Source organism: Vanellus vanellus (assembly GCF_965231255.1).
Source record: "Vanellus vanellus genome assembly, chromosome: 1".
NCBI classification, from domain to species: Eukaryota; Metazoa; Chordata; class Aves; order Charadriiformes; family Charadriidae; genus Vanellus; species Vanellus vanellus.
The window spans coordinates 87,179,576-87,193,533 of record NC_138905.1 but is presented as its reverse complement, the minus strand read 5'-3'; the positions used below and the strand labels follow the sequence as shown (position 1 = coordinate 87,193,533).

Below are 13,958 nucleotides of genomic sequence, written 5' to 3'. Positions count from 1 at the left end.
CTGGCACTGGGCATGGAGCAGATAACTCTTCGCCTTATGTTTCTTCCTCTTTGTCCTCCTCCTCCTGCTTCTCTTCCTTCTCCCTCTCTACCTCCTTTTCCTCCTCCTTCTTATCCTCCTCTTCCTTCTCCTCCTTCCACTCTGGTCAGAGGGCACATCTCTCTAGTGTGGTAAGGTAACACAAAAACCCTGCGAATGACAGTGTGAAAATGACTGAGTCTTCGCCCCATCCTGTGGGTTTGTGGGTGGGCCCAACAGATTAAGTCACACCCCTATGGGCAACGGGCCTCCTAGTCCTTTCCTACCGCCTCTCTGGCACTGAGGTGAGAACCCAACTGTCCCGGCTCCCAGTCCTATCGCATCTCCCTCTCTTCTTCCCCGAGAAGGTGTTGGTTGAACTTGAGGCTTGGGAGACTAAGCAGGGGAGGAGACAGTGCTCTCACCCTTGCCCTGGTCCCATGCCTGTTGGACTTCAGTTCAGCTCTGGAATGGGGCAGTTGCCCCTGTGGAATAGGAAGCCCTTCATGCTCTCGTGCACCGTGCTTCATGTTTCAGTCTGGGGTTGCAGCAGCTCTGTCCATGACTGGCAGGGTCTAAATCATGGTAAACACTACCTGAAGGGCACAGGTCCCCCAGTTCGAGGAAAGAGCAATGGAGGGGCACATTTGTGTTACATCGCCGACTGTTGGTCTTCTGGTGCTGGCGTGCATCATGGAAGCCCTTCAGGTAACAGGAGCTTTTCCTTAGGTACCATGGTGCCTGGGAAGAGCCACAGAGAGGGAAAATGAGGTTTAGATTAGAGGCAGAGGTGTCTTTCTCACACAAATGTCTAAGCAGTGGGGTTTGGGTTTTCAGGAAGACTCAGCCAAGGACTCAGCCAAACTTCTTTCAGAATGCTGACAGCTTCAGTGGCAATGCCGTGAGCAGCAGTGGACTCCGTGTGGACATGACCTCCAATATCCTTGGCTCAAGGGGTAATTAGGTCCCCAAACAAATGGGAGGCAACAATTTTCAGGAAGGAGAGCATTCAGGGCTACGATGAGGCTTCCATAGGTGGAGGTAGATGCCACAGCTGCGCAGAAATGAGGGAGATGAGCAGAAAATGTGCCTAAAGAGATCAAAAACTGTTTAAAGAGATTCTGGTCTCAGGGCAGAAGTTTATGTGGAGATTGGAGCTCTCTGGGGAAAGGGAAAGATCCTCCATGCCCTAGAGAAGCACTGAGCCTGCGGTAAGCCCATACAGTGCATTGGCATTGCTGGGAGTGAGGGTTTGCAGATCTTCCACATCTGGTTATGTGTTTCCTGGACATTTTAGTTCCCCTCCTCCAAACCTATACTCTTTCCCCAGAAGAATGTCAGTAGCTTTCATGGCAACATCAGAGGGTCTGGCAGTTTCTCCAGCGGTAGCGTAAGTTGAAATGGAGGTTCTGCTTGCGTTAACATTAGCCAGGATCAGAATGTCCCCACAAACAGAATGAGGCCCCGGGGTGTCCAAGCACTGGGGAAGAATTCAGGGTACCTGGATTGAGTCAGGTCCAAAACGCCCACCTGCTCGATGCAAAGCTTAAATGAGAATGGTCCAGAAAATGATTGGAGAATACACCTGACTCCTCCACATCTCTTTGGGGTAAGAAAAAAATAACCGAAAAAAATAACCAAAAAAAATCCCCTGGAGAAGGGCCCGAGACGTGGGCCTCATGGAGAGGGGACCCAGGAACACGTGAATCCAAGGATCATCAGATCCAGGGATACATTACCTGGGAACATGGGATCCATGGACTAGACTGTGCCATTTGCAACAGAGTGGTCTAATAAAAGCCCCATGAATTTTCATTGCCTCTGTCCCATGGACTCAGAGCAATAACGCATCTTTCCATGGCTGTGGAGAAGCCCAGATGTCTGTGAATATTGCAGACCATCTGTCCTTCCATTTGGTTTCAGGCTGCTCCATCACACCTGGAGTGGGTGTGGGACCCCACTTCTGAAACTCCTAGTGCCTGAACACAAGAGGAATCATCTGCAAAGAGATGCTCCGAGGGGTCTTTATGTTGCCTAGGAAAGCGGGATATTTTACTCCCTAAGCAAGCCCTTTCCAGATCTAGGAAACGGTAGGGCAAAAGTTCCCATGATTTACGCCCCATGCCCACTTCCCACCATAGCCTGAACAAGAACAACACAGCAGCGCTGTCAGGGGAGTCCTGACTTGTCCCCTCCCATCCTGCTCAAACAGGGTTCAGCTGCTCCCAGGCCCACTCTGTGCTCCAGCAAATGAAGGCATGAGTTTGGGGAACTCTCCAAACTTTCTTGCAGGGCTTTGGCAGCCCTAACTGTCCTCCTCTACGTGAGGTGAGACACTCTGCCAGATGAGTGAGAGTCTGGAGGGTTCTGCAGTTCTCTTTGGTCTCTTACTGGGATATAGTGGCAGGGAACTGTCCAACACCACGTGGTTCCTGCGGACGAGGGATGTCACGTGGGGTGTCTTTCAGCCTCATAGCTCTCAATGGATTTTTCTTCCACAAAGATGTCCCTTCATTTTTGGAGGCCGTGTAAACCTTTTGCATCCACAAAAACCTGTGGAAAGGGGTTCACAGATGTCCTAAACAAGCAGGAAGAGTCTTTTGTTTCTTTTGAACCTTCCATAGCCCCTAGCTTTGCATGCGACCCCTTAATTCTTGTACAGGAAGAGACAGCAAGTAAACCATCCTTCCCCAGCCTCTCCAGGCCACTATTACTTTTACACAGCCCTCTCATGTTCTACCTCCTCTGTCTCTCTGAGAGACTGGGAGTCCAAGTCTCTGACATGGGTGGAAATAGAAGAAAAGCCGAATGCCGTGCCACTGGGGAAAGAGAAACGCGGGCACAAAGGACCAGGCCAAGAGGTTGTGAAAGAAGGTTTGCTGATGTGCAGAGAGCTGGAGGATCAGAATCTCTGGAGAATGTACCAGCTCTTCCCAGGCAGGAGAGGCTTGGGAAGAGAGAATTAGTGGTGCCTCCACCACCAAGCTCTGTGAGATCTACAAAGACCAGCTGCAGAAACTCCCCCCCTTTATGTTCCTAGGAAGTTCTCTCCTGTCAGCCCATGGTCTTACCACGTTTCCCTTTCCCAGGATCTTGCGTCAGCCTGGACAAACATATTTACTTTTTCTGAGTCCTTTGATGATACAGCTGGCTGAAATATGGGAACTAGCAACAGGGATTTCTAGAAATACAAACTGACAGAGTTCATGAGCTCTGTCAGTACCCTGGGAAGAGGCCAGTAGTGTGTTCTGGTTGATTTAAGCAAGTAGCATAGAGAGTCTCAGAGAGAACTTTTCCTTCAAAAATATTCTTTTAAAATATGCAATGACAGCCTGTCTCTATGCCAACAGTATGGTTTGGACAAAGAAATCAGTATCTGTAGAACACTTCAAAGCTAAATACAAAATGTGTTTTGGTGTTAGGTTGTCATGATTTGGCCTCAGCCAGCAACAAAGAACCACGCAGCCGCTCGCTCGATGGTGTTAGGCCAATATTATCATACGGATTACATGAGAGAAATGATTGCAGAGAGATGTGGTGAGAATTCCCATCTATGAAAAATTGAAGTTGGGGAGAGGGAGGGACATGACACACAGAATAGTTTTATTGCCCTCATTGAAATTCCGTATTTTTATTTGGGAAAACACTGTGTTCTATATGATAAAAACACACACGCACACATGACTCAAGAAAAGCAATTTGCTAAAATAAAATTAACAAACTTAACACTGAGAGGTTTGGGGTTTGGTTTGGTTTGGTTTGATTTCAACATAAATGCATAGTATCTTGCTGTCCATTACCAACACAATATTCAGCTTCCAGTAAAAATGTGTATTTTTAAGAATGAGACCATCAGCACAGAGGAATCTCAAAGGGGTTTAAGGGTTGCTCTCAACAGGTGCTGTGTATAAGAATGAGACAGACAAACAACTACACATCTTCCAAAGCCCAAATGTATTTTTAAATTGAAGGCTGCCTTCTGAAGTAATGTAAAATAGTTCTCTATCTTAGGAAAAGTTTATGATTAACTGATATGCTATTTGTACTTTCTACCAGCACCTGTTAATGACCACATTTGGATCTTCAAATTTTCCACTGTGTGCTTTTTGTCTGGAGAAAACCTTGGGCTAGAGATAAGGCCATTTCACAAAGTGTATTTCTAGCGGCTCACACTTCCAGTCTACCACACTGAGCTTGAGGCTGTGTCAAGATCATGAAATACTTACTGTTTGTTGCCTTCATTGGGGTGGCTGGTGAGTATATTTTTTACTTCTGTTTCTCTAATTTATAAGGCAGCTCATTTTCTGAGCAAATTTGCGAGGTAGTCTGCTGTGGGAAACTGAAGTCCAGTTTCAACTCGCAAAGGTTTTGAGGCAGAGCACTGCAACTTCTTGTGGCTGCTGTCTGTTCGTCATTGCTTGTGTCACAAAATGGGGAAGGAATGCCGCCACCTGACTTCCTGACCCAGGAATACTGAAATGTGTCCATAGCTTCAGAAGAAAGCCTGTCTCTCTCTTAAGGACTAGGAAGTATAAAGATAACACCTCTGGCCCAGGAGGTCCTAAAGCTCACGTACATTTTTGGTCTACGGGCGAGCGCTTGCCCAACACTGATACCATCAGTTTTCATAGAAGTAGAGCCTACAAGTGAGATGCTTCAGTCAGTCACAGGGGCACAAGATTCCTTATGCCAGATGTTGACATATGCCACTTCTTACCTGCCAGTTGCCCTCCCCATCAACGCTGATGATGATGATGACAAGATCGTGGGAGGCTACACCTGTGCACCGAACTCTGTCCCCTATCAGGTCTCCCTGAATGCTGGGTATCACTTCTGTGGAGGTTCCCTCATCAGCAGCCAGTGGGTCGTGTCAGCTGCTCACTGCTACAAATCGTGAGTGAAAAAAATATATTCTTCCATAACCAACTCTTTCTTCCAGTTCACTTCTAGCCAGAATTGCGAGTTGTGAGAGCCAAAAATGTAAGTGACTCCATTCTGTCAGGGGACAACCAAGGAATGGTTGGCTCATTCTTGAAGCTGGGCTGAGCCATCATAAGGCCGTTTCCACTTCTGTAAATGTTTCTGTGAATGCAGGGCACTTTCTGAAATTACTATGTGCTAAACTAGCAATGAGTGGCTTATAAATTGCATTAATCTGGTTAAAACTTAGTCACTGGGGAACCAGAATAGGAATGAGGTCAGGATGATAGCAGTTTCCCTTGTTCCACAATGTTTGTATGAAGCACTGTTATATATTCAACTTGTCCCAGATCAACAAAATAAACCTACAGAAATTCACCCCCTGTACCACGGGTGGGTAAGATCTCAGTGTGGATCCCCAGGACTTAGTGCAGGACAAGAAAGACAACCTGAATGAAAGATAACAGCTATTGCAACAGCGATGTTGAAGCGAGTGCATACGGTGACGGGGAGGTTCCTCCTAATCTGTCAGGAACAATAAAGTATATGCCACTCCTTCTCTTTTCCAGTCGCATCCAAGTGCAGCTTGGGAAACATAACCTGGAACTCACAGAATCGACACAGCAGTTCATTAACTCAGCTAAAGTCATCCGCCACCCTGGCTACAGCTCCATGACACTGGACAATGACATCATGCTCATCAAGCTTGACGTACCAGCCCAGCTCAACCGAGCGGTCCAAACGGTTCCTCTGCCGACCAGCTGTGTGGCCACAGGCACCACATGCCTAATCTCTGGCTGGGGCAACACGCTCAGCAATGGCAGTGAGTACTCTCTGCGAATGTACGGCATCACGAGGGACCGGGAGACCCTCTAAGGCCTCACAATCAACTCCACACCCAGTACAGGGGAAAGCACAGAGAAGTGCTGTGGCACAGGACTTTTGGAGGGATCAGTCTGCATAGGACAGTAGCGATTTAACCACTCTAAAGGCAATCCTTTTAAGGTCTTTCTCGTCTTCTGTGTTACGAACATGAAATCACTTAAGTCACCTATGCGCTGTTCGCACTGCCATAAATCTTGTGGCCTGGTGCTATCAGCTGTGCAGTGCCAAGCACTAGCAATTTAACTCATGGCAATAGAGTTGTAAGTTCTCTGAGAACAAGATCAAAATCTGTGATCGTGGACCTAAAATTACTACAAGAGAGCTGCATTCTCCGACACCGATGGTCAGAGGTATGATTGGTGACTCATGTCTAATCCACTTACGAAAACTAAACCTGCACCAGAGGAGAGGATGCTTTTCCTGAGGCCCAGGTTTCCTCCAGCATATGGCCTGCAAGAGTAGCTCTTAGATCCACACTGGACAACCGATGATTTTCTAGGTACCAGAAAAATGAGAGTGGCTGCAGTTCCAACTAAACAAAGGAACACATGCTGTGATTAGTATTCAGAGGAAAAATGACAACCGCTAGAACAGGCTGTTCAGGGATTACTTTCCTGTTCAGAAACATCTTCTGTGGGCTCTGAAATGAACTCAGAGATGTCATCAACCACCTCTCTCTATTTTCTTGTAGGTAATTATCCAGACACCTTGCAGTGCCTGAAGGCTCCTGTACTCTCCGCAAGCGAGTGCTCCAGCGCCTACCCTCGGCAAATTACCAAGAACATGATGTGTGTAGGATTCATGGAGGGAGGGAAAGACTCCTGCCAGGTAAAACATCACTCTCTCCTTTCCCATATGTTTCTCTCCCACCTTCTGCTAGTAGAAGAGGCCATCGTATTACACAATCCGCTATACTCACTGCACTGGAAGCTTTGAAGGTTGTATTTTTCAACAACAGAGGAGACTTAGGGTGAAAGTTGCTTATTGAGGGAGGCTAGGGTTTTTTCCACCCAGTTAGCCATTGTCCACTTTTTGAGATGGCAAGTCCCTCTGCCCTAAACCTCCACAAGCAGACTATGCCACCACTTGCACATTAGGTGACTGAAAATGGAGGAGTGCCGCTTCAGAGAGTCAAAAGTAATCATGGAGACTTTAGAGCCTGGGACACAAAGGTTAGTTTTGGACTCACCAACAATGAAATAGCCAATCTGCCAAGATCCAGGCAGTTTGGACAAGCAACACACCTGACACAATTGCTCTGCATTTGACTTGTGCCTAGCTCCATGGAAATATTTGGCAGAATAATGTTTAAGACAAACATATCCTAGAGCATCTGCCAAGGACTGCATCCATCAAAACCCGGCATCCTTAGCTGGGGTGCCATTGGCACTAAAGTAAGACACCATAGCACAAGGTATAGAGTAGCAATCAGAGATGACCTTTGTAGAACTTCTGTGCGGAAAAAGCCCAGTGGAGCTCCCTCGAATGTCAGTGATTTCTGGGATCTCTGGCTCATCACTTAGCGCTGATATCATTTGCTGAATATCTGTATCCTTTCTGTGCACAGGGGGATTCCGGCGGTCCAGTAGTCTGCAACGGGCAGCTCCAGGGCATTGTTTCCTGGGGTATTGGATGTGCGCAGAGAGGCTATCCCGGGGTTTACACTAAGGTTTGCAATTATGTCTCCTGGATCCGAGACACTATGTCTGCCAACTGAGACGCTCTCATTCTATGTGACCGGTTTTTTCTCCTCACTATTTTCTTTGGTTTTGGGACTGGACATACAAAAATTATCAAAAAAATAAAGACTTTCAGGAACACCTTCTTTGTGCAACATTTCTCTGGGTACATCCATAGGCTATGATATGAAGGACAGAGGCAGGCAATGTCACTCGGGGCATGATATTTATTATTTGTAGTACCTCTCAACTAGCAGGATCAGAGAATCATAAAATCATAGAATGGTTTAGACTGGAAGGGACCTTGAAGATCATTGACTTCCAACCCCCCTGCCATGGGCAGGGACACCTCCCACTACACCAGGTTGCTCAAAGCCACATCCAGCCTGGACTTGAACACCTCCAGGGATGGAGCTTCCCCAACTTCTCTGGGCAACCTGTTTCAGTGCCTCACTACCCCCAAAGTGAAATATTTCTTCCTCATATCTAATCTAAATCTACCCTCTTCCAGTTTGAAGCCATTCCCCTCATCATATCACCGCATGTTCTTCTAATATGTCCTTCCCCAACTCGCCCGTAGGCCCCCTTTAAGTACTGGAAGGCCGCAATAAAGTCTCCCCAGAGACTTCTCTTCTCCAGGCTGAACAATCCCAACTCTCTCAGCCTGACTTCAGCTCCATGTCTTTTCTATGCTGAGTGCTCCAGAACTGGACGCAGTACTCCAGGTGAGACCTCAGCAGAGCAGAGCAGAGGGAAAGAATCTCCTCCCTTGACCTACTGCCCACACTTTTTCTAATGCAGCCCAGGACATGGCAGGCTTTCTGGTCTGCGATCACACATTGCCTGCTCATGTTGAACTTTTCATCCACCAACACGCCCGGGTCCTTCTCCTCAGGGCTGCTCTCGATCCATTCTCTGCCGAGCCTGTATTTGTGCTTGGGATTGCCCCAACCCAGGTGCAGGACCTTGCGCTTGGCCTGGTTGAACTTCATGAGGTAGGCAAGGGCCAACCTCTCCAGCCTGTCAAGCTATCTCTCGATGGCGTCCCTACCCTCCAGCGTGTCTACCACGCCACACAGCTTGGTATCGTCAGCAAACTTGCTGAGGGTGCACTAGATGCCACTGTCCATGTCACCAACAAAGATGTTGAACAGCACAGTCCCCAGTACCAACCCCAGAGAAACACCACTTGTCACTGATCTCTCCTTGGACATTGAGTCTTTGATCACAACACTTTCAGTGTGACTGTCCAGCCAGGTCCTTATCCACTGACTGGTCCATCTGTCAAATCCAGGTCTCTCCTATATTGGAGACCAGGATATTGTGCAGGACAGTGTCAAACACACAGGTCCATGTAGATGACATCAGTTGCTCTTCCCTTGTCCACTACCGCTGTAACCCCATCGTAGAAGGCCACCAAATCTGTCAGGCCCTTGGAGAAGCCATGTTGGCTGCTACCAATCTCTTCCCTATTTTCCATGTGCCTTAGCAGAGTTTCCAGGAGGATCTGCTCCATGATCTTGCCACGCACAGAGGTGAGACTGACCGGCCTTTAGTCCCCCGGGTCTTCTTTTTTCCCTTTTTTTTTTTAAAATGGGTGTTATGTTTCCCCTTTTCCAGTAAGTGGGAACTTCACAGGACTACCACGACTTCTCAAATATGGTGGATAGTGGCTTAGCAACTGCGTCTGCCAGTTCCCTCAGCACCCGCAGATGTGTCTCATCAGGTCCTATGGACTTGTGCACCTTCAGGTTCCTTAGGCGGTCTTGTACTTGAGCTTCACCTACAGCGGGAGGCTCTTCATTTTCCCAGTCCTCGCCTTTGCCTTCTGCATTATGAGTAGTGTGGCTGCAGTCTTTGCCAGTGAAGACTGAGGCAAAAATGTCATTGAGTATCTCAGCTTTCTCTCTATTGCACGGGAACAGCTCTTCCGTTTCCTTCCAGAGATGACCCATATCTTCCCTAGTCTTACTTTTCTCCGTGGCACGCTTATAGAAGGATTTTTTGTTTGTCTTGATGTCCCTGGCCAGATTTCATTCACTCTGGGCCTTTGCTTGCCTCGCCTGATTCCTGCCTGCTCTAACACTTTCTCTGTATTCTCTGTATTCGTAACAGAAAAAGCAGCGTGCTGATGGAAAGACCTGCGTACCTTGACATGGTCGGCATGTCCCTCGACCTCATGAAAGTGAAGGGAAGGAGCAAGAGGAATGCTTGCTGGAACACACACTCAGAGCAATGAAGCCGTGTTTCATCAATACACAGCCACATCCATTCACCTGCATCCTTCCCAGATGACACTGACCTTGGGCTGATGCTGCTCTTTTCCATAGAAGCTTTCTCATTCTTTGTCAGTCTCACATTTAACTGCCTGGCTCAGGGCTCTGAAGGCACTGTGATATGCAGCTTTACAAGCATAGTGCTCCATGGTTCTGCTCATGGGTGAAAGGATGAGGAGGAACTTGAAAGAAGCTGTTCCAAAGCTCTGTTGCATCTGGGTTTTCATAGGTGACAGAGATGCCAAAGATATGTGCGCTGACAGACTTCCCAGCTTGCACAGAAATGTCTCCTGCATGCAAAGCACCACCTTGGCCAACGCATGGCATGTTTTACTGTGGGCTTTGATGCTCACGCTCGCCTGTAGCTCCCTGGATGGCTGAAAGCAACTATGTGAGCTGGAGGAAAGCACTGATGTCACTGCTCAGCATTTTGTCTCTGCTGGGAGGACAGAGGATGCATGGCGTTGTACAAATGAGGAAAGGGCGCAGCAGGGTGGAATGGAAGAGGGGAGAGGGTGGTGTTTTGTGAGGAGGTCAGAAGGAGGCAGGGCCTTGAAGCAGAGACTTTGGATCTGCCATGTGGATGAGCTGGTCTTTGCGTGGAGACTGAGTGGGATGTCATGTGCTGTGCTCTCTGAGCCACAGAAGGAGGCCTCACTGTCCCAAATTCCACCAGCCTAGGCAGGGAGCACCTGCCTGGAATCTTTCTTTTGCTGATGTGCCCACTATTGGTCACAGGGAGAGCTGGTGGCCCCTGCGTTCCTCTCCTGGGTATGTCACTGAGCCCAAAGTGATTCAGGAGCCTCCTCGGTTGTTTGCGAACTCGGGGCTCCAGTCAAACGTCTTGTGCTCCCAGGAAGTTCTAGGGGCTGGGAGTCTGGATGCCGGCGTTCCCTGAGAGGCAGTCTTGTGTTGCCATTGGGGCTGTGAGCTGAGGTCCAGGTAGAGTAGAGCACAGCCTCAGTGGCTGAAAGGCAGCTGAGGTCTAATGGAATAAGGAGCGTTAGACATAAGTCAAGGCTTGAGGACACTCATATTGGAGAAAACCTGAGGCCCAGATCAAAGACTGGCATCCTGTGTGATAGGACACCACTAGAATATCTTTGAAATCACAGGGTTTTTATAAGAACCGCAGAACTGGTTTCAGCAAAGGTGTTCACCTGTGACACCTGAACCATGAAATGGTCTGCGTAGGGAAAAGGGACAGAGGGCACCTTCCATCCACAGAGAGGACATTTCTATCCCCATCTTCCCATCACCAGACAGGATTAACGCGCATTTGTCTTTCTTGGAGGACATTCATGGAGGACCAGCAGTCTATGTGGCTACCACAAAGACCCTCTCACCCAAACATTCCCCCATTCTTCTTGAAAGCTGTACTGCAATGAGGAATAGACCAAAGGCTCACAGAGGTAACTGGGGGGATGGGGGAATGGTCTCTGAGGGCCTGGAAACGGGCAGTTTGGAAAGGTTCTCCACATGCAAACCACTCCTTCAGGTACCAGGCACTGTCCCAGGCCTGCCTCACTCCTCTGGTAAAGGAGTTGTCCCTCTGCCTCAGCAGAATTTCCCCATCTCAGCTTGTGCCCATCACCTTTCTGTCCCTTCCTGGGCACCTCCAAGAAGAGTCTGGCCCTAACCCGTCCTCAGCTCCCGCCAGGGAATGAGAGGCTGCACCCCTACCTTCTCGCCTTCTGGCCAGACAAACCCAGAACGCTCAATCTCTCCTCACCTGCCTTCTGTTCCAGTGCACACCATCTCCAAGACCCCTGATGGACATCTCCCTTCTACTGGAGATGCAAGCTTGTTCCAATCCACAGCTATAGCCTCCCAGTGTGGAGCAGGATGGGGGAATGATCCCGCTCCTGGCCCTGACAGCTCCATTCTGGCTAGCAGAATCAAAGGTATGGTGGGTTATTGACACAGAGCACCTTGCAGCTTGGGGATCCTCACCTACAGGACCATGCTTCATCCTTGGATACCATCAAGACCTGGGCTACATTGCACACCTCAGAGTGTTCAGGCCATGGGGTAGCGGAATCACTCAGGGACCCTGGTGCACCCCAGCGTGCCCGTTCCCTGGAGACTACTGGGGCCAAGGAACCAGCACACATATAGAACTGCTCAGTGGCATGGTCCTGCCCACACTCTGGAACTCAGACCCCTGCACGCACGGCAGTGTGCTTAGCCCCAGGTTGCCTGTGAGGCATCTGTACTCTGGGGAACTGCAATGTGAACGAGGTGCACGTGCCCTGCTCCACTGACTTCCTGCTGTGTATATGTGTGTGTATGCATCGGTGGGGGAGAAGCGTTATCAGGGGAGCACGATGGGGCTGTGCGGCAGCCTGAGTGTGTGCACGGCACAGGGATGCACAGAGAGGCACCAAAAGGGAGAGAAAGAGTGTTTAGGAAGGCGTTTTTGTTTCTGTGCCCCTCAACTGAGTATCCCCTCTAGCACCCTCACACTCACACACTCTCAGCCCGAAGATGCAACGTGGAATCTTCTCTGCTTATCCCAGTGCTGCTCGTCACGTAGCCCAGGTATGGGAAAGGCTGCTGACCTGTCATCCTGGTGCCTGTTGTAGCGTGACAGGGAGGGGTTCCATAACTGCTCTTCTCTTCCTCCAAAGGCAGATGTCAAGGAGAGAAAAGGCTGCCTTTGGCTCTGCACTGGGACTGCCTCTTGGGAGACTGCACCAGGGAGCAATTCCTGAGCAGAAGGGTATCCAAGCAGGATGTGCTGGTACAGACTTACCTCCTCCATGCCACAGAAGAGCCAGGACTCTCTTCTCTGTAGCATCCTGCAAAGGAGCAGCAGGACGAGGATGGACAAAGCTGGAGAAAATCCTGTCTTCCCCTCTACGTGGGGCACAGCCTTGTTCACCACCCACGGCTGTGGGAAACCACTGCAGGCAGGGAGTGAGGCTCGCACTTTGTGTACACTGACACACTCGCTGTGTGTCAGAGGCCCAACAGAGCCTCTGCGCATCTGTGCCGTGCTGTGGGCCCAGCAATGCACGGCAGTGGAAGCACAGCCCATACAAAAGAGCAAGTGATCTGCCTGCTCAAGGCTGTCATGGGCTTTGCATGAAGAGGTACCCTTGTGTCCTTTCAGCAGAAGGCTGCAGCAACGCCTGCAGCTCCCAGAACCTCTGTTGCAGGTCAAGCGTATTTCATTTCATTCCTTTCCATTACCTACAGGAGGCTCAGGAATGACCCCAGATTCCTCAAAAGAAAAGGGAGACGCGAACAAAGAGGGTGGGGTACATTGTGCAGGTAATGAGAAGAAATGCCACAGTCCCACACCTCACAACACCCCCAGCGCTCCAGCTGAGACATGTGCTTGATGTGTCTGTAGGAGGGGTCTCCATTTCACGTGGGGTACCCTGGGGTGTGCAGGTGGTAGGGCGGTGCATTGGGAGCCCTGCAGAACACACGGTGTTCCAGGAGTTACTTAGCGATGTTGACCAGGGCATGCCTGCTCTGCTGGGCCTTGTGCTTAGGCCTTGAGACGTCTATAGGGTGGTATGAGAAACTGCAGTGTGGGAACCTGCTGGAGTGCCCTGTGCTGGTCTGTGACACACGCTGTTGTGTGTTAGGACAGAGATAACACTCTAACCTACCAGGAAACTTACTCCTGGGCCACACAATAACCTCAGACCAGTCGTTGTAAAAGAGGAGCACGTGGGCAGCTACCGCTTGGTACCGGCTATCTCACCACGTGCCTGGCCTCACTTGTATCTAAAGGTGCACCAAGAACTACTCCTGCAAGCACCCTCTCTGTTTGACAGTGAGAATGATGAGCAGGGTTGCCTGGCGTTAAATGAGAGGAGGCCAGCGGAGTGCAGATTGAAGAGCGACAGAAAGAAGAAGATGCAGCACTGATAAGAAGGAAAGCAGGTCACATTTGTGCAGGAACAGCTTTGTGCTCAGCTCCATCAGCAGCCAAGTGAATATCATGTAAATATAAATGAGAGTTAAATGAAGAGGCAAGCAAGCAGGAGTGGCGTGGCAAGGAGAGAAAGCAGGACAAATAATCTCAGAGTCTGAGAAGAGGATGAAGAGAAGGCTAGGAAGCAGAGGAAGTAATGAGTGGGGAGGGATCATCCTGCCTTGTGCAGCGCTGAGGAGAAGGAAAGAAGGTTCCTTTTGAGCAGGAGCAGGTTTGCGCTCAGCCCCC

General features: G+C 49.4%; 1 protein-coding gene across 1 annotated transcript; it reads left to right on the top strand.

Moving 5' to 3' along the window:
• Window positions 1-4,231: 4,231 nt before the first annotated feature.
• Window positions 4,232-7,540, top strand: LOC309686819 (trypsin I-P1-like; the record flags this gene model as incomplete). Its single annotated transcript, XM_082499603.1, has 5 exons — window positions 4,232-4,271; window positions 4,743-4,911; window positions 5,508-5,761; window positions 6,515-6,651; window positions 7,391-7,540. 5 exons carry the CDS (start codon window positions 4,232-4,234, stop codon window positions 7,538-7,540), a joined length of 750 nt encoding a protein of 249 aa, XP_082355729.1.
• Window positions 7,541-13,958: the final 6,418 nt, after the last annotated feature.